This window comes from Hemiscyllium ocellatum, chromosome 22 (assembly GCF_020745735.1).
Source record: "Hemiscyllium ocellatum isolate sHemOce1 chromosome 22, sHemOce1.pat.X.cur, whole genome shotgun sequence".
Lineage (NCBI taxonomy): Eukaryota > Metazoa > Chordata > Chondrichthyes > Orectolobiformes > Hemiscylliidae > Hemiscyllium > Hemiscyllium ocellatum.
This window is the reverse complement of record NC_083422.1, coordinates 61,642,015-61,664,968: the sequence shown is the minus strand read 5'-3', so window position 1 is coordinate 61,664,968 and position 22,954 is coordinate 61,642,015. Positions and strand designations below refer to the sequence as shown.

General features: G+C 42.3%; 1 protein-coding gene across 1 annotated transcript in view; it reads right to left on the bottom strand.

The window, feature by feature from the left end:
- Window positions 1–5,336: 5,336 nt before the first annotated feature.
- rbm20 (RNA binding motif protein 20) overlaps window positions 5,337–22,954 on the bottom strand; it is an 84,893-nt gene continuing 67,275 nt past the window's right edge. Inside the window, exon 15 of the mRNA XM_060842289.1 lies at window positions 5,337–5,703. Within this exon, the coding sequence (XP_060698272.1) occupies window positions 5,581–5,703 (123 nt within the window). The 3' untranslated portion in view covers window positions 5,337–5,580. The remainder of the gene's footprint in view (window positions 5,704–22,954) is intronic.

The window sequence follows — 22,954 nt, the reverse complement described above, 5'->3', positions numbered from 1 at the left end:
TTAACCTGGGTGGCTAATCACAGATGGGGTTAGCATGGTCTGATGTTGTGGCTGCTCCTAAGGAATGAGGAAGTCCCACATCTGCAGTATCTCCAGGCATATCAGGGCATCAAAGTCCCCCTGTCTGCCTGGATCAGGACAAATGTAAGGTACCAAGCAGGGAACCTTCAGACTGGGGCATGTACAACAAACGTTTAAACATGGTGTGGGCATAATGGATGCTGGTGATTTCCAGGAGATCTGCTGCCTCACAAGTTATTCATGGAACATCTTGAGATAAGATGGGGCAGAATCAGACATGAGGGATACCATAGGTGTTGGGCACGTAGTTAATGTGACAAGTTTAGTAAAATATGACAAGAAATTTTCCAAAAAAAACTCAACATAAGTTGGATTTAGCCAACAGAAAAGCACAAGATCCAGGTGTACGTGTGTGAACTGGTCCTTCCTGACTGAGCTCCTTAATACTTGGCTCTAATTTTAATGTAATGTTCCCTCATTGTGGATTGTCCATGCAGATTTCTCTTCATCTACTTAACAGGGACTGAATAAAATTTATTTTAAGTAAAACATCAGTAAGAAGGAAATTAATGAAATTAAAGTGTGACAAATCCCTGCGGGTCTGATAGTTTCCATCTGTGGGTGTTAAAGGAGTAAGGGAGTACATTGTAGCCACCCTAACTAAATTTGTCAGAGTTTTCCAGGTACAGAAGTCCCTCTGGATTAGAAGATTGCACACCATTCCATTTCTCAAGAGGGGCAAAAAAAAAGGAACTCCAGGGAAATACAGACCAGTTAGCATAACATCTGTGCTGGGGAAATTGTTGGAGACTATGATCAAGAATGTAGTAGCTGAACACCTTGAAAATGTTCAATTTATCAGGCAGTTTCCTGGCAGATAGATCATGCCTGACAAAACTCATTGAATTGTTTTGAAGAGGTGACTATGGTAATGGACTATGTCCATAGTTTACATGAACTTCCAGAAGGCATGTGAAAAATCCTACATACGAGACTTAACTAAGGTAGAAACCCACAGAATTAAGCGCAAATTACTCGTGTGGCTGGGAAATTGAATGAGTGGCAGGCAACAGAAAATTGAGAGGATGGGAAGATACTCAAAATTGGCAGTGTGTAACTAGTGGTGTCCTACACGGGCCTCAATTATTCACATTAATTATATGTGGACTTGGATACTGATATGTAAAGTCATATATCCAAATTTGCCAATGAGACAAAGTTGTAGACCATGTAGATGATAGCATAAATTTACAAAGGGATATTGATAGACCACGTGAATGGGCAAAAATGTAGTGGATGGAATTCAGTGTAAGTTCATCATGAGGTTATCCATTTTGGAAAATGGATAGATCGGTCCCTTCTAGATGGTATGACATTAAATACAGTGAACAAGCAGAGACATTTGGGGGTTCAGGTGAATGGATCTTTAAAATATCACTAACGAATGCAGAAAATGATCAGAAATCTAATGGAATTCTGGCCTTTACATCTACAGGAGTAGAGTTCCAGGATGCAGAGATTATGCTGCAGTTATACAAAATTCTGGTTTGACCCTACTTGGAGTACTATGTGCAGATCTGGGCACCACACATGAGGAAGGATGGATTGACCTTGGAGGAAGTACAGCACAGGCTTACAAGAATGATCAGAAATTGCTGGATCAGCTCAGCAGCATCTGTGGAGAAGGCTCTGAAAATGGATCTCTGCTTTCTCACAACGGATCCTACCAGAACTGCTGAGTTTCCCCAGCAATTTCTAATGTTGGTTTTGATTCTTGTACAAGAATGATACCTGGACTTGAGGGGCTAAGGACTGATGAGAGATTTGAACAAAATAGGTTTTCTCTAAAATTTAGAAGGTTTGGGAGTGATCTGATTGAAGTCTTCAAAATATTAACAAGAAAAGGCAGGGTCTGAGAATTAGGGCCAGATTGTTCAAGAAAGGTGTTTGGAAGCACTCCTACACACAACAGGTGTTGGAAGTTTGGAACTCTCCTCCAAAAACAGCAGTGGTTACTACATCAGATGTTAATTTAGAACCGGAGGTAGATACGTTTTTCTTCAGCAAAATTATTAAGGGATATGGATCAAAGGCAGGGATATGGAATTATGCCTCATGAAATAACTGCACAGATGCTGGTATCCCGTCACCAAGTCACCCTCTATTTACATGTACGGATGCCTGCCTTGAAGACGTTTTCCTCCTCTCTCTACAAGAATCTCAGGGAGTCCCTCTCCCACTGCAACTCCCAGCTCATTTCCTCTGCCCAGAAGCTCTTCCTACCTGCCTATCTTCTTTTCCATCTAATCACTCCACCCCCCTCCCTGGCCAATCACCTTCATCCCCTCCCCCACTCACCTATTGGACTCTATGCTACTTTCTCCCCACCCCCACCCTCCTCTCACTTATCTCTCCAGCCTTCAGGCTCTCTGCCTTTATTCCTGGTGAAGGGCTTTTGCCCAAAACATCAATTTCGCTGCTCGTTGGATGCTGCCTGAACTGCTGTGCTCTTCCAGCACCACTGATCCAGAATCTGGTTTCCAGCACCTGCAGTCATTGTTTTTACATGTACATAGTACACTGGCTGTGGCCAGCCAGCTCAGAGTCAGTCCCCTGAACTGAGGGAATTCTAAACCCCCCTGTTTATACTGGTCAGCCAGGGCTTTCTGGCTGGGATTGTTAAATGGACCAATCAAGGATCTTATTGTGAATGAGATCCATCTGGTTCCAATCACTACAGCTCAGATTATGATCTCATTGAAGGTGGAATAGGCTCGAGGGGCTGAATGACCTCATCATGTTCCTATGTAGGATGTTGAACTTACACTGAGAAAGACCTCGTTTAAGAGAGGTTACAACATTATTATGAAATGTACAACATGAAAAGTTAACAATGAGCTGGGTTATAGGGAATGTCCTCACAGAAACACAGTTAGGGCAAGGACGACTTGATATTTCATCACTTCTTGATATTGTCACAGATCTATCATGCTGCAACACACTGCTAATGTTTATTTCTAGCCATTTCCTTGTGAGAAAGTCAACCGTTTGACAAAAAAAATCAGTAAAAGACAGAAGACTAAAATACCAACTGTTTGTGGTTTGACCTTTTGAACTTGATTCCTGTTTCCCATCTGTGCTGCAATACAACTGTCAAGAGCTTTTTTTAAATCTTTGTTGTTGTGCCGTAGTTTTAGTTCAGCGTTATTGAAAAGGAATCAGTTACAGTGAGCTAAGAGTTGGTTGCAATGTAACTACAAGTGATTCAAATAAGTTGGATCACCAAGAGCATTGAAACCTCAAGGCAGAAAAATCATTGGCAGTTTAGAAATGAAATGCAATATGTTTTCTGTGTCAAAGTTGCTACTGTGTTATTGAATATGATCTCATACACTTTTAACAGAAACCCACAAAACCAATCATTTCTTCGTCTTAAATATAACTAGATTTTGATCTTCTTTCTGCTCAGTTGAATTAAGGTTCCTTTATCACACCCTTCCTCAGAACATTTCACTTTCCAGTTGATTTCTACAAATGAGCATTTAATTTATACACCTTTTTGGAGTGCTGCTTATGTTGCTTTAGACTGGACCTCAAATGAGGATCAGAACAGTCAGGAATATGACTGACATAGATGAATAGCTGCAGAGTGGATAGAGACCTGCAGAAGCAGAACCAGCAGAAAAAGGACCAGCACAGAGAGACAGGTGGAAAGGTGGAGCTTGTGAGTGGGGATAAGCATGAAACATGATCTGACAGGCAGAGAATTGGCTTCTTTGATATGCATAATCAGCATCCCAGGTGGCTCAGAATATAACAAAGGTTGTTGGCAACAATCTGTAACTTCCAGAAGACTTGCTGTCAAATATGACCAGTCATAGATCATACAATCCCTACAGGTTGGAAACAGACCATTGGGCCCAACAAGTCCACACCTACCTTCTGAAGAGTATCCCACCCAGACCCACTCCTCTACCTTTCAACTCTACATTTACCCCTGACTAACACATCTAACCTACACATCCCTGAACACTATGGGCAATTTCCCATGGCCAATTCACCTGACCTGCACATCTTTGGATTGTGGAAGGAAACCGGTGCACCCAGAGGAAACCCACGCAGACACGGGGAGAATGTGCAAACTCCACACAGACACCAAAGTCAACATGGCCTTGACCACTCCTACCTCTGGAGACATCCGGGGTTCTGCCACAGGCACATGTGGCACCTGCCAGTTGACTGCTCAGTTGTGTATAACACAGGTGACAGGCAGATTGTTTGCCAGGGCCAGGAATTCTGTCAACATTGCAACCACTGTCAGAATGAGCTTTGCAGATCAGGCTGGCCTTCTGAAGGTGTGGAGTGCCATTAACAATCCACAACAACCAGGAATGTTAGTCAATCAGGTAAACTTCCAATGTATTGATGTATGGCCCAATGCAACTTGATAATGAGATATTTATACAACTTGTGAGCAGAATTCTAAAGTAGGTTTCGTTGTGCTTTTATCCTGAGATGGACCAACCTGCTGAATGTTTTCATATCTGTAACCAAGTTAACTGTGGTTGCTGGACACTCTGAGCAATATTTGTTCATGACAAGCTTCATAAACCCTCATATTGAAGTCTAGTAGCACTATAATGAATGTCCTAATGCTACCAGAAGAACATAAGGTCCTTAGAAAACTGCAGGGTTGGTTGAGGTTCCAAAGCTAGGAGGTTCAGGACTATGGAGGGATCAGAACATTAGTCTGAGAATTTTAAATTTGACATGTTGTTGGACTGGGAGCTAATGTAAGTCAGTGAATATAGTTGTGTGGCTCCAATATGCTCAAATAAACATATGGAATGCAGTTTTTAGCTAGCATGTAAAAATGGTCATTGGACTAAGTGACAGAGGGTTTCTGACATCTGAACATAGTTTTATATTCACTTCTGGAATGTGTGCATTCCTGGTTGGACCAGCGTTTATTGCTGAGCTAAAGGACAAGACCAAGAAATGCCTTTGAATGGAGAAATAAAAGGATGTGAAGCATCTCAGCAATAAAATAATCAATTTCAATCTTTAAATAATTTTTTTAATTAAATTCATATCTGTTTTCCTGATACAACTTTCTAAATAACTGTATTTCCTAATTAGTGCTTCTAATAAATTATACAGTATTGGAAAAAAATCTAATTTTAATTATCTGCTCTTGAATCAAGCAACATGTCATTTAGACATAAATTAGTTATCCATATGAAATGGTCCAAGTAAAATTCTTTCATCAAACCAATACATTTAGTATGATCAGAGTGAAAATTAGAAACTAGAAATTCCCTGAATATGATTTGTCTGGTCAATGAAGAATAAGGATAAAGATATGTTTCTAAAGTACCACAATAGTTGAAAGGACCATCTCCCTTTCTCTCTCTCTCACTTTCTCTGACTATCAATCCTTCCTTAGCTTCGTGTGGCACTGATGTATCACATTCTGGAACATGATTGTTAAGAACTAAGCTTTTGGTTCCATTAGTTCCTTGATATCGGAGCCTCTCAGGTTTAATCCGAGCTGGATGTTCAGGATGGACTCGATTTTTTATTTTCAAACTGTGGCATGATCCCAACTTCCTCCTCTGCTCCAGAACTACTGGCTTTTTCACCTTCCTTCAGGCTTTCTTCAGCTAACTGCGATAGGTATTTCTGTGACAAAAAGAAAAGTCTTTCATAAGTAAATAAGCACTTAGAAAAAGTCCAACTAAAACCTGTGCAAACATGGTGCAACTTACAAAACTGATCATAATTGGGTCACACTGATTTCTGTCTCGGTCATTTAAAACTAATCCCGAACATGTAAATTCTGACTGCCAATAGGTTTGTTCTCAGAAGATAATATTCAAAAAATGTTAAATATATACATCTTAAATATTCAGATGATATTTATATCCCCTTATGGGTGCCATCTCTACCAACTCCGAACTCGCCAAATCACCCAGTGAACGATTACATGTTAAACAAAGTGCAGCATCTTAATTCTGGAAATTAAATTTAAAGTATTTTTGACTGATTCTTAAGAAGGAAGAATTTGCATTTATAAAGCACCTTTTATGACCTTAGTATGTCCTAAAGCATCTGATAGACAAAGATTTGCTATTGTAGTTTAGTCACTGATATAATTTTGCAGAAATTTTCAACTGGCCCTATGAACTTGATTGAGTTTTTTGAGGAAGTAACAAAGAGGATTGATGAGGGCAGAGCGGTAGATGTGATCTATATGGACTTCAGTAAGGCGTTCAACAAGGTTCCCCATGGGAGACTGGTTAGCAGGGTTAGGTCTCATGGAATATAGGGAGAACTAGCCATTTGGATACAGAACTGGCTTAAAGGTAGAAGACAGAGGGTGGTGATGGAGGGTTGTTTTTCAGACTGGAGGACTGTGACCAGTCGAGTGCCACAAGGATCGGTGCTGGGTCCACTACCATTTGTCATTTACATAAATGATTTGGATGCAAGCATAAGAGGTACAGTTAGTAAGTTTGCAGATGACACCAAAATTGGAAGTGTAGTGGACAGCGAAGAGGGTTACCTCAGATTACAACAGAATCTGGATCAGATGGGCCAATGGGCTGAGAAGTGGCAGATGGAGTTTAATTCAGATAAATGTGAGGTGCTGCATTTTGGGAAAGCAAATTTTAGCAGGACTTACACACATAATGGTAAAGTCCTAGGGAGTGTTGCTGAACAAAGAGACGTTGGAGTGCAAGTTCATAGCTCCTTGAAAGTGGAGTCGCAGGTAGATAGGATAGTGAAGAAGGTGTTTGGTATGCTTTCCTTTATTGGTCAGAGTATTGAGTACAGGAGTTGGGAGGTCATGTTGCGGCTGTACAGGACATTGATTAGGCCACTGTTGGAATACTGCATGCAGTTCTAGCCTCCTTCCTATCTGAAAGATGTTGTGAAACTTGAAACAGTTCAGAAAAGATTTACAAAGATCATAGAACATAGAAAAATACAACGCAGTACAGGCCCTTTGGCCTGTTGGATGTTGGAGGTTTTGAGCTACAGAGAGAGGATGAACAGGCTGGGGCTGTTTTCCCTGGAGCGTTGGAGGCTGAGGGGTGACCTTATAGAGGTTTACAAAATTATGAGGGGCATGGATAAGGTAAATAGACAAAGTTTTTTCCCTGGGGTCGGGGAATCTAGAACTAGAGGACATAGGTTTAGGGTGAGGGGGCAAGATATAAAAGAGACCTAAAGGGCAACTTTTTCATGCAGTGGGTAGTATGTGTATGGAATGAGCTGCCAGAGGATGTGGTGGAGGCTGGTACAATTGTAACATTTAAGAGGCATTTGGATGGGTATATGAATAGGAAGGGTTTGGAGGAATATGGGCCAGGCGCTGGTAGGTGGGACTAGATTGGGTTGGGATATCTGGTCGGCATGGACGGGTTGGACTGAAGGGTCTGTTTCCATGCTGTACATCTCTATGACTCTATAAAAATGAACGTTACTAAATCTCACAGTCTGCTTCTATTAGAATAATTTTTAAAACAGTACAGATTCCTCAGCTCAGTAGTACTGTACTATTGGCATCAATACAACACACAAAAAAGTGTAGGCTCCTTTACTGCTGTCTTGAAGAAAGCATAAAGAGTTACAAAATAAAACAAAGGACTGTGGATGCTTGAGGTCTGAAACAAACAAAAACTGAAATTATTAGGGAAACTCACCAGGACTGTGGAGACAAAATAGAATGAAAGTCCTTCTTCAGAACTAGAAAATACCTCTGTCTCAATCAGACAGGACTCACATAAATCTCCTTTACAAATGAGCTCCAATATATTGTATTTGACACAACAATATGCCAAAAAAATTATCTGAACAATAAGACATGGAACAGAATGTAACCCTTACTGGGCGAAATCAATGCTGATGGGATTAGGCTGAAATGTATGGTTTTTGGGCTGTGTTAGTTTCCTCAGGTTTTTGTAATGGTTTTCTCTCCACGGGGCATAGCGAGTACTCTCACTACATCTTACCAACACAATTTGTTAACTACCAACCCCGCACATAGGTGTCTCTCCTATATTCTTCGACTTGCTGAACCTGGAATAACTCAGCACACCAGGATATCCCAGAATGGACTCACAATCCTGACACTGACCACATCTTTAAGATCCAACATGCAACGGTCCACCTCTGTCATTCCAAACCTTCCCCGCACACTCTCTGACATTTGCTCAGACGTGGCATGAGAAGGGAAAGTTCTGTGGGAGAGCCAGAGGCCCTGTGGTATTCACTGGACTATTACTCCAGAAACTAAGCTAATGTCTGAGGACCTAGGTACAAATTCCACCAAAGCAATTGGTAGAATTTGAGTTCAATAAAGATTCTGGAATTCAAGGCCTAATTATGATGATGAAACCATTGTCAATTGTCAGAAAAACTCATCTGGTTCACTAATGTCCTTTAGGGAAGGAAATTGCATCCTTGTCTGGGCAACATGTGACTCCAGGCCCCACAGCCAATGTGGTTGACTCTTAATTGCCCTCTGGGCAATTAGGAATGGGCAGTAAATGCTGATCTAGCCAGAGATGCCCTCATCTTGTGAATGAGTAAAACAAATAATTGGGGCACTCTGCTTTGAGGGTCAGGTCCTGCTGAATGGGATTGTACAGAGTCAGGACTTCCTCCTCCCAATGACACACAATGGAAGACCATGCCAGCTTGCTCCAAGGTTCAGGACTAATGCCCGGCACTGTAGGAAGAATTTTTTTATTCATTCATGGGATGTAGGCATCATCAGCTCGGCCTGCATTTCAGTGGCTTTCTCCACTTTGTCAGCACAAGTGCCACTATCTTATTTCTGATTTCTCACACTCACTAATCTCCCAGTGAAGCTTGAGGCCTACCTGCGACATCTTCCCTCGCTCACTGTCACACACTGAAATCCCCAACTCCACTAATGCTGCAGTCGCTCAGCGCTGCCTACTCACGCACTTAGTGAGGACACCTCACTGCCTGCACCAACACTACCGGCTATGCCACCCACTTTCAGCTTCATTAATACCCTTCTCTCCCTCATTTCAGGAGGAAAATAGCCCACAACATAGCAGAAGGCGTCAAGATGGTAGGGTGGGAGGGTGCTGACTGACTATGTCCAAGCCCCTGGATGGTTATCGGAGGTTGCCCTTGACTCACTGTACCTGACAAAAGGCTTGACTGAGGCCTGCTAACAACTACAACAGGCTCCCTGGCTTTATGTCTACACCAAACAGAGACATGGAGCAGCAGACTGGGACGAAGATTTTGGAAAGATGCAGAAGTAAAAGGGTTGTTGTCATGGTGACTTTAACTTCCCTAATATTGACTGGAATCTCCTTAGTTCAAATAGTTTGGATGGAGCAGTTTTTGTCAGGAGTGTCCAGGAAGGATTCTTGACTCAATGTGTAGATAGGCCGACTAAAGGGGAGGCCATATTGGATTTGATGCTTGGCAATGAACCATACCAGGTGTCAAATCTCTCGTTGGGAGGGCATTTTAATAATGATCACAATGCCATGACTTTTACTACAGTCATGGAGACGGATAGGAGCAGACGGTATGGGAAGGTATTTAATTGGGGACAGGGGAATTACAATGCTATCAGGCAGGAACTGGGGCACCTAAACAAAGACCAGATGTTCTCAGAGAAATGCACAACAGAAATGTGGAGGTTGTTTAGGGAGCACTTGCTGATAGTGCTAGACAGGTTTGTCCCACTGAGGCAAAGATTGGTTGGTAGGGTGTTAGGACCTTGGGTGACAAGGAATGTGGAATATCTAGTCAAGTGCAAGAAGGAAGCTTACTTAAGGTTGAAGAGGCAAAGATCAGACAGGGCTCTAGAGGGTTACAGGGTAGCCAGGAAGGAACTGAAGAATGGACTTAAGAGCTAGAAGGGAGCATGAGCTTCAGCAGGTAGGATTAAGGAAAACACGAAGGCGTTCTACACTAACACTTTATGGGCGGCACGGTGGCACAGTGGTTAGCACTGCTGCCTCACAGCGCCAGAGACCCAGGTTCAATTCCCGACTCAGGGGACTGACTGTGTGGAGTTTGCACGTTCTCCCCGTGTCTGCGTGGGTTTCCTCCGGGTGCTCCAGTTTCCTCCCACAGTCCAAAGATGTGCGGGTCAGGTGAATTGGCCATGCTAAATTGCCTGTAGTGTTAGGTGAAGGGGTAAATGTAGGGGTATGTGTGGGTTGCGCTTCGGTGGGTCGGTGTGGACTTGTTGGGCCGAAGGGCCTGTTTCCACACTGTAAGTAATCTAATCTAATCTAACATGAAGAATAAGAGGATGGCCAGAGTGAGGGTAGAGCCGATTAGGGAGAATGGAGGCAACTTGTGCCTGGTGTCAGAGGAGGTAAGAAAGGTCCTTAATGAATAATTTGCTTCAGGGTTCACGAGTGTGAGGGACCTTGACATTTCTGAGGACAACATGAAACAGACTGATACGCTGGAACAGGTTGATGTACTGAAAAGTTTGAAAAACATGAGGTTAGACAAACCCCCGGGTCAGATGGGATATATCCAAGGTTACTACAGGAAGTGAGGGAACAGATTGCTGCACCTTTGGTGATGATCTTTGTGTCCTCACTGTCCACTGGCATAGTACAAGATGATTGGAGGGTGGAAAATGTTATTCCCTTGTTCAAGAAAGGGAATAGGGATAATCCTGGGAATTAGAGACCAGTCAGTCTTACGTCAATGGTGGGTAATGTATTGGAGAGGATTCTGAGAGTCCGGATTTATGATTACTTGGAAAACCATAATCTGATTAGAGACAGTCTGCATGGCTTTGAGAGAAGTAGGTCTTGTCTCACAAGCCTCACTGAAATCTTTGAGGATGTGACAAAACACATTGATGAAGGTAGAGTGTGGATTTGGTGTACATGGATTTTAGCAAGATGTTCAATATGGTTCCCCATGGTAGGCTCATTCAGAACTTAAGGAGGCATGGGATACAGGGAATTTTGGCTGTCTGGATATAGAGTTGAGAGTATTGTGCTGGAAAAGCACAGCAGGTCAGGCAGCATCCGGGGAGCACTGAAACTTTGATTTTCCTGCTCCTCGGATGCTGCCTGACCTGCTGTGCTTTTCCAGCACCACACTCTCAACTTTAATGTCCAGTATCTGCAGTACTCACTTTTGCCTGGATATAGAATTGGCTGGCCCATAGAAGACAGAGGGTGGTGGTAGAGGGAAATTATCCAGTCTGGAGCTCAGTGACCAATATTGTTTTACAGAGATCTCTTCTGGGACCTATAACTGACTTGGACGAGGAAATGGAAGGGTGGGTTAGTAAGTTTGCCCATGACATGAAGGTTGGTGGAGTGGTGGATAGTGTGGAGGGCTGTTGTAGGCTGCAACGGAACATTGACAGGATGAGGAAGTAGAAGGGTGGGTTGATCAGTGATCACTGATCATCCTACTGGGCTGGTCAGTGGCAGATGGAGTTCAACCTGGAAACGTGAAGTGATTCATTTTGAAGGTCAAATTTGAATACAGAATACAAGGTTAAAGCCAGGATTCTTGGCAGTGTGGAAGAACGCAGGGATCTTGGGGTCCTTGTCCATAAATCCCTCAAAGTTGCCCTCCAAGTTGATAGGGTTGTTTAGGAGGCATATAGTCTGTTGGCTTTCATTAACAGGGAGATGGAGTTTATGAGTCGCGAGGTTATGCTGCAGCTCTATAGACCACACTTGGAATATTGTGTTCAGTTCTGGTTGCCTCATTGTTGGAAGGATGTGCAAGCTTTAGGAAAGGTGCAGACGAGATTTCCCAGGATGCTGCCTGGACTGGAGGGTATGTTTTATGAAGAAAGGTTGAGAGAGTTAAGGCTTTTCTCATTGGAACGAAGAAGGGTGAGGGGCGGCTTGATAGAAATGTACAAGATGTTGAGAGGCACAAATAGAGGGAATAGTCAGAGAGTTTTTCCCAGGGCAGAAATAGCTATCACAAGGGGACATAATTTTAAGGTGAATGGAGGAAAGTTTAGGGGAGATGTCAGAGGTAGGTTCTTTACACAGAGAGTGGTGGGTGTGTGAAATGCACTGCCCGTGGTGGGAGTAGAGTCAGAGACATTAGGGGCAATTAAGCAAAGCTTGGGTAGGCACATTGCACAATGAAGGGTATATAGGTTAGTTTGATCTTAGTGTTGGGCAAAAGGTTGGCACAATATCAAGGACCAAAGGGCCTGTACTGTGTTGTATTGTTCTACGTTTGATGTTCTAAATGTGAATGAAAACAGCAGTATTATGAGCCTGGTATCTGTGGCTGAGGTACAAGCTGCAAAAACACACAGCAAGCCAGGGATGCTGGGAGCATGCAGGTAGGCATAAAGTAAGTGAATGCTAAGAGCGCAAGTGAGTTCCCAGAGATACAGCCTGGTGCAGTCCCTGAACTGAATGTGTGTCCCTGAGCACACAGTGTCCTTATTGTAGTGTTACAATGAGAGATACTGGGGCAACATTGAAGGCAGAGTATTCTGTAAGTGGATCAGCGATGTGCCAGGAAGGTTCTTCAGGGTTGGCACATGTTGGATGCCAATGGCAGTGGACATAAGGGGTGTGTGGCTGGTGCCCATGCAGAATGCCCAGAGATGTTGGTGCCCAGTGTCCAGTCTGGAATCGTGTGGAGCAAACAGGGAGCTGAACTTGCCAGGTCCGTGCTCTGACTTCAACGTTGAGGATTCTTGATGTTTCGTTTGCCTGCAGTGCATGGTGGGATTGGAAGCTGTGTTTCAGTAAGGCACGGTGAGCACATTAAAAATCATTAATAATCAATAATCCTTGTTAATAAGAATTTCCTCCTGCCCCATTGAGAATAATCTTGCTTCCACACCCGGAACTTTGTTTGAAGATGCAGTGTGTTAATCCTGAAGTTGAGATAGGCCTCACTGGATTTCTCAGATGATTCTGTCCCACATCTTCCTATCCCCTATGTTATTTAGGCCCCTATAACACTCCACCCAATAAATGTATACAAAAACAAATCTCTAAACACTATTATTAGCTGAGACTGTGGATCTCCTATAACATTGCACCATTTTACAGGTGAAAATATTATGGGGAGCAATAGGGAGGTAATTGCAGGAACCATGTACCATCCACGGATTAACTGAGTTGCTGAAATCGTTCAGTCTGTGGGCACAAGGGTTCTGCCTGCACCCCCACCCCCACCACGACCACCACCCCCATCCCCACCCCCACCCCCACCACGACCACCACCTTCTCAAACATATCCTGGCTACGCACCAGGGGCCGTTCCAGGCAACTTGTCGAAACAGTACTTCAATTATATCGTTCCCTGCAGTCTTACACTGAATTTTCATATTGCAAATACTCCACCCAGTTTCAGTTCTACCAAGGAGATTGATGTCTGACATTTCCTGAAGCTTTTTGCAAGGGAAACTCAAATCTTTAGTTTCACTGCATCACATGACCTTTTGTTATCTGGTTTGCTTAAATGAGAGATCCTAAATTGATCTATTCCCATTTGCCAGCACATGGCCCCTATCCCTCTAAACGCTTCCTAATCATATACCCATCCAGATGCCTCTTAAATGTTGTAATCATACCAGCCTCCACCATTTCCTCTGGCAGCTCATTCCACACACACACCACCCTCTGAGTGAAAAGGTTGCCCTTTAGGTCCCTTTTATATCTTTCCCCTCTCACCCTAAACCTATGCCCTCTCGTTGTGGACTCCCCCACCCCAAGGAAAAAGACTTTGTCTATTTATCCTATCCATGCCCCTCATGATTTTATAAACATCTATGAGGTCACCCCTCAGCCTCCGACACTCTAGGGAAAACAGCCCCAGCCTGTTCAGCCTCTCCCATTAGCTCAAATCCTCCAACCCTGGCAACATCCTTGTAAAGCTGAAAATGTGTTGCTGGTTAAAGCACAGCAGGTCAGGCAGCATCCAAGGAACAGGAAATTCGATGTTTCGGGCCAGAGCCCTTCATCCTTGTAAATCCTTTCTGAACCCTTTCAAAGTTTGGGAGAAGATTTGTAGCTCGGGTGCTCATTGTTGTGGTTCTGTTCGCCGAGCTGGGAATTTGTGTTGCAGACGTTTCATCCCCTGTCTAGGTGACATCCTCAGTGCTTGGGAGCCTCCTGTGAAGTGCTTCTGTGATATTTCCTCTGGCATTTGTAGTGGTTTGTCTCTGCCGCTTCCGGTTGTCAGTTTCAGCTGCCCGCTGCAGTGGTCGGTATATTGGGTCCAGGTTGATGAGCTTATTAATAGAATCTGTGGATGAGTGCCATGCCTCTAGGAATTCCATGGCTGTTCTCTGTTTGGCTTGTCCTATAATAGTAGTGTTGTCCCAGTTGAATTCATGTTACTTGTCTGCGTGTGTGGCTACTAAGGATAGCTGGTCATGTCGTTTTGTGGCTAGTTGGTGTTCATGGATGTGGATCGTTAGCTGTCTTCCTGTTTGTCCTATGTAGTGTTTTGTGCAGTCCTTGCATGGGATTTTGTACACTACATTGGTTTTGCTCATGCTGGGTATCAGGTCCTTCATCCTGGTGAGTTGTTGTCTGAGAGTGGCTGTTGGTTTGTGTGCTGTTATGAGTCCTAGTGGTCGCAGCAGTCTGGCTGTCAGTTCGGAAATGCTCCTGATGTATGGGAGTGTGGCTGGTCCTTTGGGTTGCGGCATGTCCTCGTTCCGTTGTCTTTCCCTTAGGCATCTGTTGATGAAATTGCGCGGGTATCCATTTTTGGCGAATAATTTCATCAACAGATACCTAAGGGAAAGACAACGGGATGAGGACATGCCGCAACCCAAAGGACTGGCCACACTCCCATACATCAGGAGCATTTCCGAACTGACAGCCAGACTACTGCGACCACTAGGACTCATAACAGCACACAAACCAACAGCCACTCTCAGACAACAACTCACCAGAGTGAAAGACCCGATACCCAGCATGAGCAAAACCAATGTAGTGTACAAAATCCCATGCAAGGACTGCACAAAATACTACATAGGTCAAACAGGAAGACAGCTAACGATCCGCATCCATGAACACCAACTAGCCACAAAATGACATGACCAGCTATCCTTCGTAGCCACACACACAGATGACAAGCAACATGAATTCGACTGGAACAACACTACTATTATAGGACAAGCCAAACAGAGAACAGCCATGGAATTCCTAGAGGCATGGCACTCATCCACAGATTCTATCAAAAAGCACATCGACCTGGACCCAATATACCGGCCACTGCAGCGGACAGCTGGAACTGACAACTGGAAGCGGCAGATTCAAACCACTACAAATTCTGGAGGAAAGATCACAGAAGCACTTCACAGGAGGCTCCCAAGCACTGAGGATGTCACCTAGACAGGGGACAAAACGTCTGCAACACAAATTCCCAGCTCGGCGAACAGAACCACAAGAACCCTTTCAAGTTTAACAACGAATTTTCTATATCAGGGAGACCAGAACTGCACGTAATATTCCAAAAGTGGCCGAACCAATGTCCTGTACAACCACAGCATGATCTCCTGACTCCTGCACTCAATGCACTGACCAATAAAAGCAAGCATACCAAACGCTCTCTTCACCACCTGTCTAAATGTGACTCCACATTCAAGGAATTATGAACCTGTATCTGAACACGCGTCTCTTTGTTCGTCAATACTTCCCAGGGCCCTCCCATTAGCTGTATACATCCTGCCTTGATTTGCCTCACCAAAATGCAGCACCTCACATTTATCTAAATTAAACTCCATCTGCCACTCCTTGGCCCATTTGCCCATCTGATCAAGGTCCCATTGTACTCTGAGATAACCTTCTTCACTGTCCAATACACCATCTGCAAACATATTAACCACACCTGCTATATTCTCATCTAAATCATTGATATAAATGACAAAAAGCAGTGGACCCCGCAGCGATCCTTATGGCTCACTGCTGGTCACAGGCCTCCAGTCTGAAGAGTAACCCTCCACCACCACCATGAGTCTTCTTTCTTCGAACCAATTTTGTATCCAAATGGCTAGTCCTCCCTGGATTCTTTGTGATCTAACCTTACTAACCAGAATCTTTTCGACATCATCTCCAATGTTGTAAAAGTGTGGAGTTGGATAATGATTTGGATGAGTATTATGTCAAGTTTCACAATAATTTTCATCTTTTTTTGTTCCCACAGAATTGAACAAGATTACATGGAAGAGACAATTCGCGTGATATAGAAGTGCTTCAGGATTATGGAAGAAACTTAGGGAAACACAGTGAATGCATATCTTTACTCAGTAGATCTGATAACAAATCCAAATTTTCAAACAAAAGAATACAAGAGAACGGATAGAATTTGATAATATTGCAAGAACATGCATCATTACCGAGCTTCATGTATTAATCATGAAATGGAGGCAGCAATATCTAGCAGAAGAATGCATATCCCAGGAAAATTTATTGACAACTTTATCAATCATCTTTATACACTGTCAGAATCTTGTGATTAGACCAACTCATGACCAGAACTAACTCAGGATAGAATTGTAAATGGAATTTCTAATTTTTCTCTTTTAGTTATGTGACTTTCAAAAGGGGATCCCACATTGAAAAGAGCCATCCTGATTGTGGTAGAAGTGGAAATTTCAAAACAGTAGAAGAGAATCATGGGAACAGAAAGTTGACTTAGGCTCCAAATTCTTATCATACTTTGTCACCCATCTAAGTTACAAAAATCAGCACAAACCCCCTTCAAATCTTTCAAAAGTAAGAGTTAATGTTCCAGATGTGGAGATAAAAATGACATAACAGAAACAACGTGCAGTTTATAATGCTCAGTGAAACTTTGAAAGACACTGGGACACTTCCAGAGGATGTGCAAATGTCAAAGACAACAGCTGAAACATTGGAAAGAAAGAGGTTAACATCTACAGCAACATCTTTGGAAGAAATCCAGAATATCAAGATATATCTTCATTAAAACACATCATTATCAACTGATATCACCTGGGGAAGATACAACTCAATCCTTCTGAGCTGCAAGAAATGGTTCATCTCAAGCAGCCCGTACATATTTATGGTAGTCCAGCTAACTTTAAACTTGGTACTGGGGTGAGTGATACTATTTTGTCTAAACAGAGCATTGTTCATGATCAAAGGAATGCTGAGAGTCCTCATAAAATGCCTGTGCCAAGTCATTTCAAACCAAAGCTCCTCTGACTTGCAACAGAAACACGTGCCTCACTCTTAAAATTCTACACCGTCTGGTGAAGAACATAAACAAACTGAGAAACCAAAAAGCAATGATCAAAGTAAATTTACTCAAAAAGAGGAAGATTTCAGAAGTCTCAAAAGAGGATTCAAAGAACCTACGAGAAAAAACACACCACTTGAGATTATTTGCATTGGTATCGGAGAACTTATCACAACTGACAGATCAGAAGACATCAAATGAATTTGTTCTGATCTGATTGTCAATTACCTTTGACACTACAACCTTCTGGAATCAGTCATAGATTCTTGCTACAGATGTTTCAGCTGTTAGAAGGAGGACTGAAGCAATATTATCAGCTTCACTGTTTATGATTGAACCTGATAAAACGAGGCCATTAACCAAAAAAAAGGCAAGAATGGAAAGACCACGTGTGAGTACATCTCACTACAACATCACAAGGAACATTTCTTCTTTCAGAAGCATGACTATTTTCTCTGATAGGATTTCATCCTGTACGGGAGATGAATGTTCAAAGGGGACATCAATGCCAGAGAATATTCTCTGTAAAGAGTGTATAGGAAAGCAAGGTGTCACCAAGGTTCCAGTGTGGCAATAAACTCTCCCTGAGTACTTCATCCTCTAGTTGTAGACTTTAAACTCAACATGACCATCAGTTATTTCTAAAGTCAGAGACTGTGGTGGGGAGGTTTGGGATAATCAGACACTTACATTCCTTTTTTAAACCAATCGTTTGAAGAAACTCAATAACCATAAGCAAAGCTTGGGGAAGATGTCACGAGACAGTTAGGACCTAGAAAGGGTTAACTGTCATAAGTAGATAAAGTCTGCCATGGGATATAAATAATTGATCCCAGAAGAACTAATCAGTTTTCCAAGAGTTGCAAAGCTTCTTTATTTGTTGTAACTGGATCCCAGCCAGTTAGTGAGTTATTCTTGGTTTTAACAGCAAATACCTAAAGTAGTGACATGTGTCTACTCTTAAGTTGAGCCTAATGTCTTACAAGAGACAATCAAGTATCGCAGCTATAATATAACTAGCTACTAAGTGAGATGTAACAAACCTTTACCATTTAAACAAAACAGAGTTACATCCAGCTGAAGATATCCTGTGGTCTTCCTTCCCTATTTGACAACAATATCTCGACTAAGTCCAATAAGGAGGATTGGTGGCAGTGAATTCACCCTCAACATGTGACATTGCAGGGAGCCAACATTGTAGGATTGAGAAGACAGACTTAAGATGATTTGGGGATGGCGGTATTAGACTGAGGAGTACAAAATTACAAATCACACAACACCAGGCTATAGTCCAACAGGTTTAATTGGAAGCACTAGTTTTCGGAGCAACGCTCCTTCAGGTGGTTGTGGAGGACATAGTTGTAAGACACAGAATTTATAGCAAAAAATTTACAGTGTGATGTAACTGAAATTATACATTGAAAAATACCTTGATTGTTTGTTGAGTCTCTCATCTGTTCGAATGACCATGATAGTTTCACTTCTTTCATATGTAAATCACAAAACTTTTTGAAAAAGTTCCATTCTCAGTTAACTGTAACAATTGGTGTCAGCTCAGAGAAGATGTTGAGATATTGAAGGTGTTAGCCCCCTGTGTTCTGTCTGTGCCATAATGTTGAGACTGATTCTAATCTAAAAAGTGAGTTAACAGAGTCTTACATGAATTCATGCAGTTTTTGAGCAAAGTACAATGTAACTCTGCAAGTACAAATCCACCCCACAAAATATATGTGTGTGTGTGTGTATCTGGGGTAGGGGTTTGTGAGTGTCTGTGAGAGAGAGTGTATATATGTGTGTGAGTTTAAGATGAACAATGAAAGGCCAGGAGCAATAGGAGAGATCTTTGTTCTTACTCAGCATGGTATAGGATCTGGAGTTCATTACCTAAGAACTTGGTTGAGGTAAAATTTAAGTCTGGCTTTCAAAAAAGGAATTGGATAATCATACAAAGAGAAAACTCATGGCTGCAGGAAAGGCATGGGAATGGGATTAACTGAGTTACTCTTGGATGGAGCTAACATGGGCATGGCCTCTTTGTGTTCCATAATCATTCTACAGTCCTATGACAATGCATATTTGATCACAGATGAATTGCAGGAGGATTGGATATTGGTGTCTCTAGTGGCCTTCTCTTTCCTGTGTGTTTATTTTCTTACATTATTCGATTATTCAGCAAATATCTGTTCTTTCCCTGTGAGATGGAAGAGGTTTATTTCGATAAGGCGCTACATCCAGTTACATGCTGCTGCCTCATTAAACGGGACCAGGTGAAGACAGTCAACATTACGAGTGGCCACCTGTTGTATGCTGAGTCTGGGTTAAGTGAGTCACATTGTAAACATGCAGGATGCCTTCATTAGAGCACTTTTAACAATCTATTTATATTTCTACATTTACTATATGGGCAACGGTATCTCAGTAGATATATATGTAGAGGACATAATAAAGTCAGCAATCCACACCTCCTGAAGTGTTGTGGATATAGACCATTAAAACTGAAGACCTTCATTTGACCCTTTGTTAATGTTAACATAGTGCCTTCAAGGGCTACCAACAGAGACATTCAATATTAGTCACCAACTGATTTTGTGCTTAATGTATTGGTCTGTTCCCAAGAAACTGTCAAATAGTTACCCATCTCCATGAAAATTGGATTTGTATCAGCTACACTTTGCTTTGACCATTGAATTAGCACATTCCAAATTTAATGAGCAATTCTATATCTTGTCAATTAGTTCAGGCTGTGCTGTGGTTTCATTTGAAGCCTGGAAGTACTAACTGGTTAGGGATTTCCAATACTGCTGAAGTGCCAGTGGTATTACAAAACCAGCTGATTTCTCCTGATCTTTTTCAAGCACAGCATGTCTCAGTCATTAATCGCAGCAATTACATTTAACTCATTTTACATAAGAAATACACAGTTTGCACTACTCTACTGACTATCCATTAGCACTAAAGGAAACAAGATGCCTGAGCCAAACACTTGCGCATTTCTTAACCATGTTAGCTTATTTATTTTAAATGCACCCTTTGCTACAATCATGAACTTGGTATCTTATAGAGTCGTAGAGTTGTTACAGCATGGAAACAGACCCTTTATTCCAACTTGTCCATGCTGACCAAATATCCTAAATTAATCTAATCCCATTTGCCAGCATTTAGCAAAATATGTTTGGAACACACAGGAGGTTGGTTGAGTCTAACACAGAAATACATCGCTGTTCTTTCAATGTCACTGGGTCAAAATCTGAACTCCCCTCCCTCAGGGTAGTGTGGGTTTACCTTAGCACATGGACTGCCCTGGATCAAGAAGGCAGCTCACCCCCACCTTCTCAAAGGTCAACTAGGGTCAGGCAATAAATACTGACCAAGTCAGTGACACCTTCATCCCATGAGTGAATAAATAAAAGGAAAATGCAGTGAACGCCCATTGAAAAATAAATGACATGCTCATAATCCCTTTACTAAAACCACTGCAATAACAATGTAGGCTTCAATATAATTTTAATGTCTTTATCCTGCAATAAAACTTTGCAGTTTAAGTTGTCCCAAGCCTAAATCCCATTGCTCTCTAAATCTAACGTGTAACCACGGCCATTGACAGGACTCAGGTAGTTTTGGGGTTGCACTGGCCTTTTCAAAGGAGCTGTTTGGCTTTTGCTTTGTTGGTGTATACATCCGAACTGTATGGATACACGGAACACAAATCAATCCATTACCACAAACTGAAGGTACAAGAAGGAATTGAAAGTTATCAGTCATTGACGACCCTCTGGCGTGTGGTGAGCACTGACACCAGTGGCCTTTTTAAAGCATTTTGATTTATCCTTAGACTGATCCTTACCACAGTATTCCAGTGACTGAAATCATATACATTTACAAGTTTTAATTTTTCCTCTCTCCTCAGATTGGCTCTGCTCATGTGCAGTCCATTGACAACTCAGGAGCCGTTTGTTCAGGCATTCACTCATACATTTTCTAATGTTTTCATACTTTATTTTACTTCTTAATTATTGTTATTGTCATAGCTTTGAAGTTGCCTTGCACCCGAAGACTATGAAGAGCTTTTATTTCTTCTATTTATTGTATCGCATTCTAATCTCATTGTTATAAATCATAGCGTTACACTTCTGTCTTGTCTGCTAATTTCTGCATCACCTTCACTTCTCATGTTTTTAAAATCGGACCTAAATTAAGGAGCAAATTACTGCAGATACTGGAATAAGTACTGGAAACAAAAAAATGCTGAAGATCTCAAGGGGTCAGGCAGCATCTATGGAGAGAAAGCAAAATAACATTTTAAGTCATATCAAAAGGTGGCCTTGCTCTCTCTCCATGGATGCTGCCTGACCTCTTGTGATCACCAACAATTTTTGTTTTCTGACCGACATTAATGTTCCAGTTTTTATATTGACTTTTTTTTCCTTTTCAGTTGGTCTGATTTTCAACCTTGTCATATAATAGTCATAGGATCATAGGGTCCTACAGCACCGAGACAGGCCCTTTGACCCCAAACTGGTCCATGCTGACCAAAATGTCTACCCAAGTTAACCCCATTTCCCTGCACTTGGCCCATTTCATTCTAATCCTTTCCTATCCATGTATTTGTCCAAATGTCTGTTAAATGTTGTTAATGTACCACATCTGCTGGCTGCTCATTCCATATGCGTACCACCCTCTGTGTAAAATACTTGTCCCTCAGGTTCCCCTTTTATTCTTTCCCCTCTAACCTTAAACTGACGCCCTCTAGTCCTTGAGTCCCCAACCCTGGGAAAAAGACTGAATGAAAGAAAAAAGATCCTAGCTTGTCCAACCTCTCCCTATCATTCAGACTGCTGAGGCCTGGCAACATCTCTGTAATTTTCTTCTGCACTCTTTCCAGTTTAAAACATCTTTCTTATAGCAAGTGACCAAAACTTCAAGTGTGGCCTCAATAACGTCCTGTATAACTGCAACAAAACGTCCCAACTTCTATACTCAATGCTCTGACTGATGAAGGCCAGTGTGTCAAAAGCCTTCTTCATTGCCCTGTCTACCTGTGGCGCAACTTTTAAAGAACTGTGAACCTAAAGACCAAAGTCCCACCGTTCCACCACACTCCTTAAAGCCCCACCATTCACCATGAAATTCCCACCTTGATTTGACTTGCCAAAATGCAAGACATAGAACATAGAACAATACAGCACAGAACAGGCCCTTCGGCCCATGATGTTGTGCTGAACATTTGTCCTAGCTAAAGCACCTATCCATGTACCTATCCAATTGCCACTTAAAGGCCACCAATGATTCTGACTCTGCCACTCCCACAGGCAGCGCATTCCATGCCCCCACCACTCTCTGGGTAAAGAACCTACCCCTGACATCCCCCCTATACCTTCCACCTTTCACCTTAAATTTATGTCCCCTTGTAACACTCTGTTGTACCTCGGGAAAAAGTCTCTGACTGTCTACTCTATCTATTCCCCTTATTATCTTATGAACCTCTATCAAGTCAACCCTCATCCTTCACCGTTCCAATGAGAAAAGGCCTAGCACTCTCAACCTATCCTCATATGACCTATTCTCCATTCCAGGCAATATCCTGATAAATCTCCTCTGCACCCTCTCCAAAGCTTCCACATCTTTCCTAAAGTGAGACGACCAGAACTGCACACAGTACTCCAAATGTGGCCTTACCAAGGTCCTGTACAGC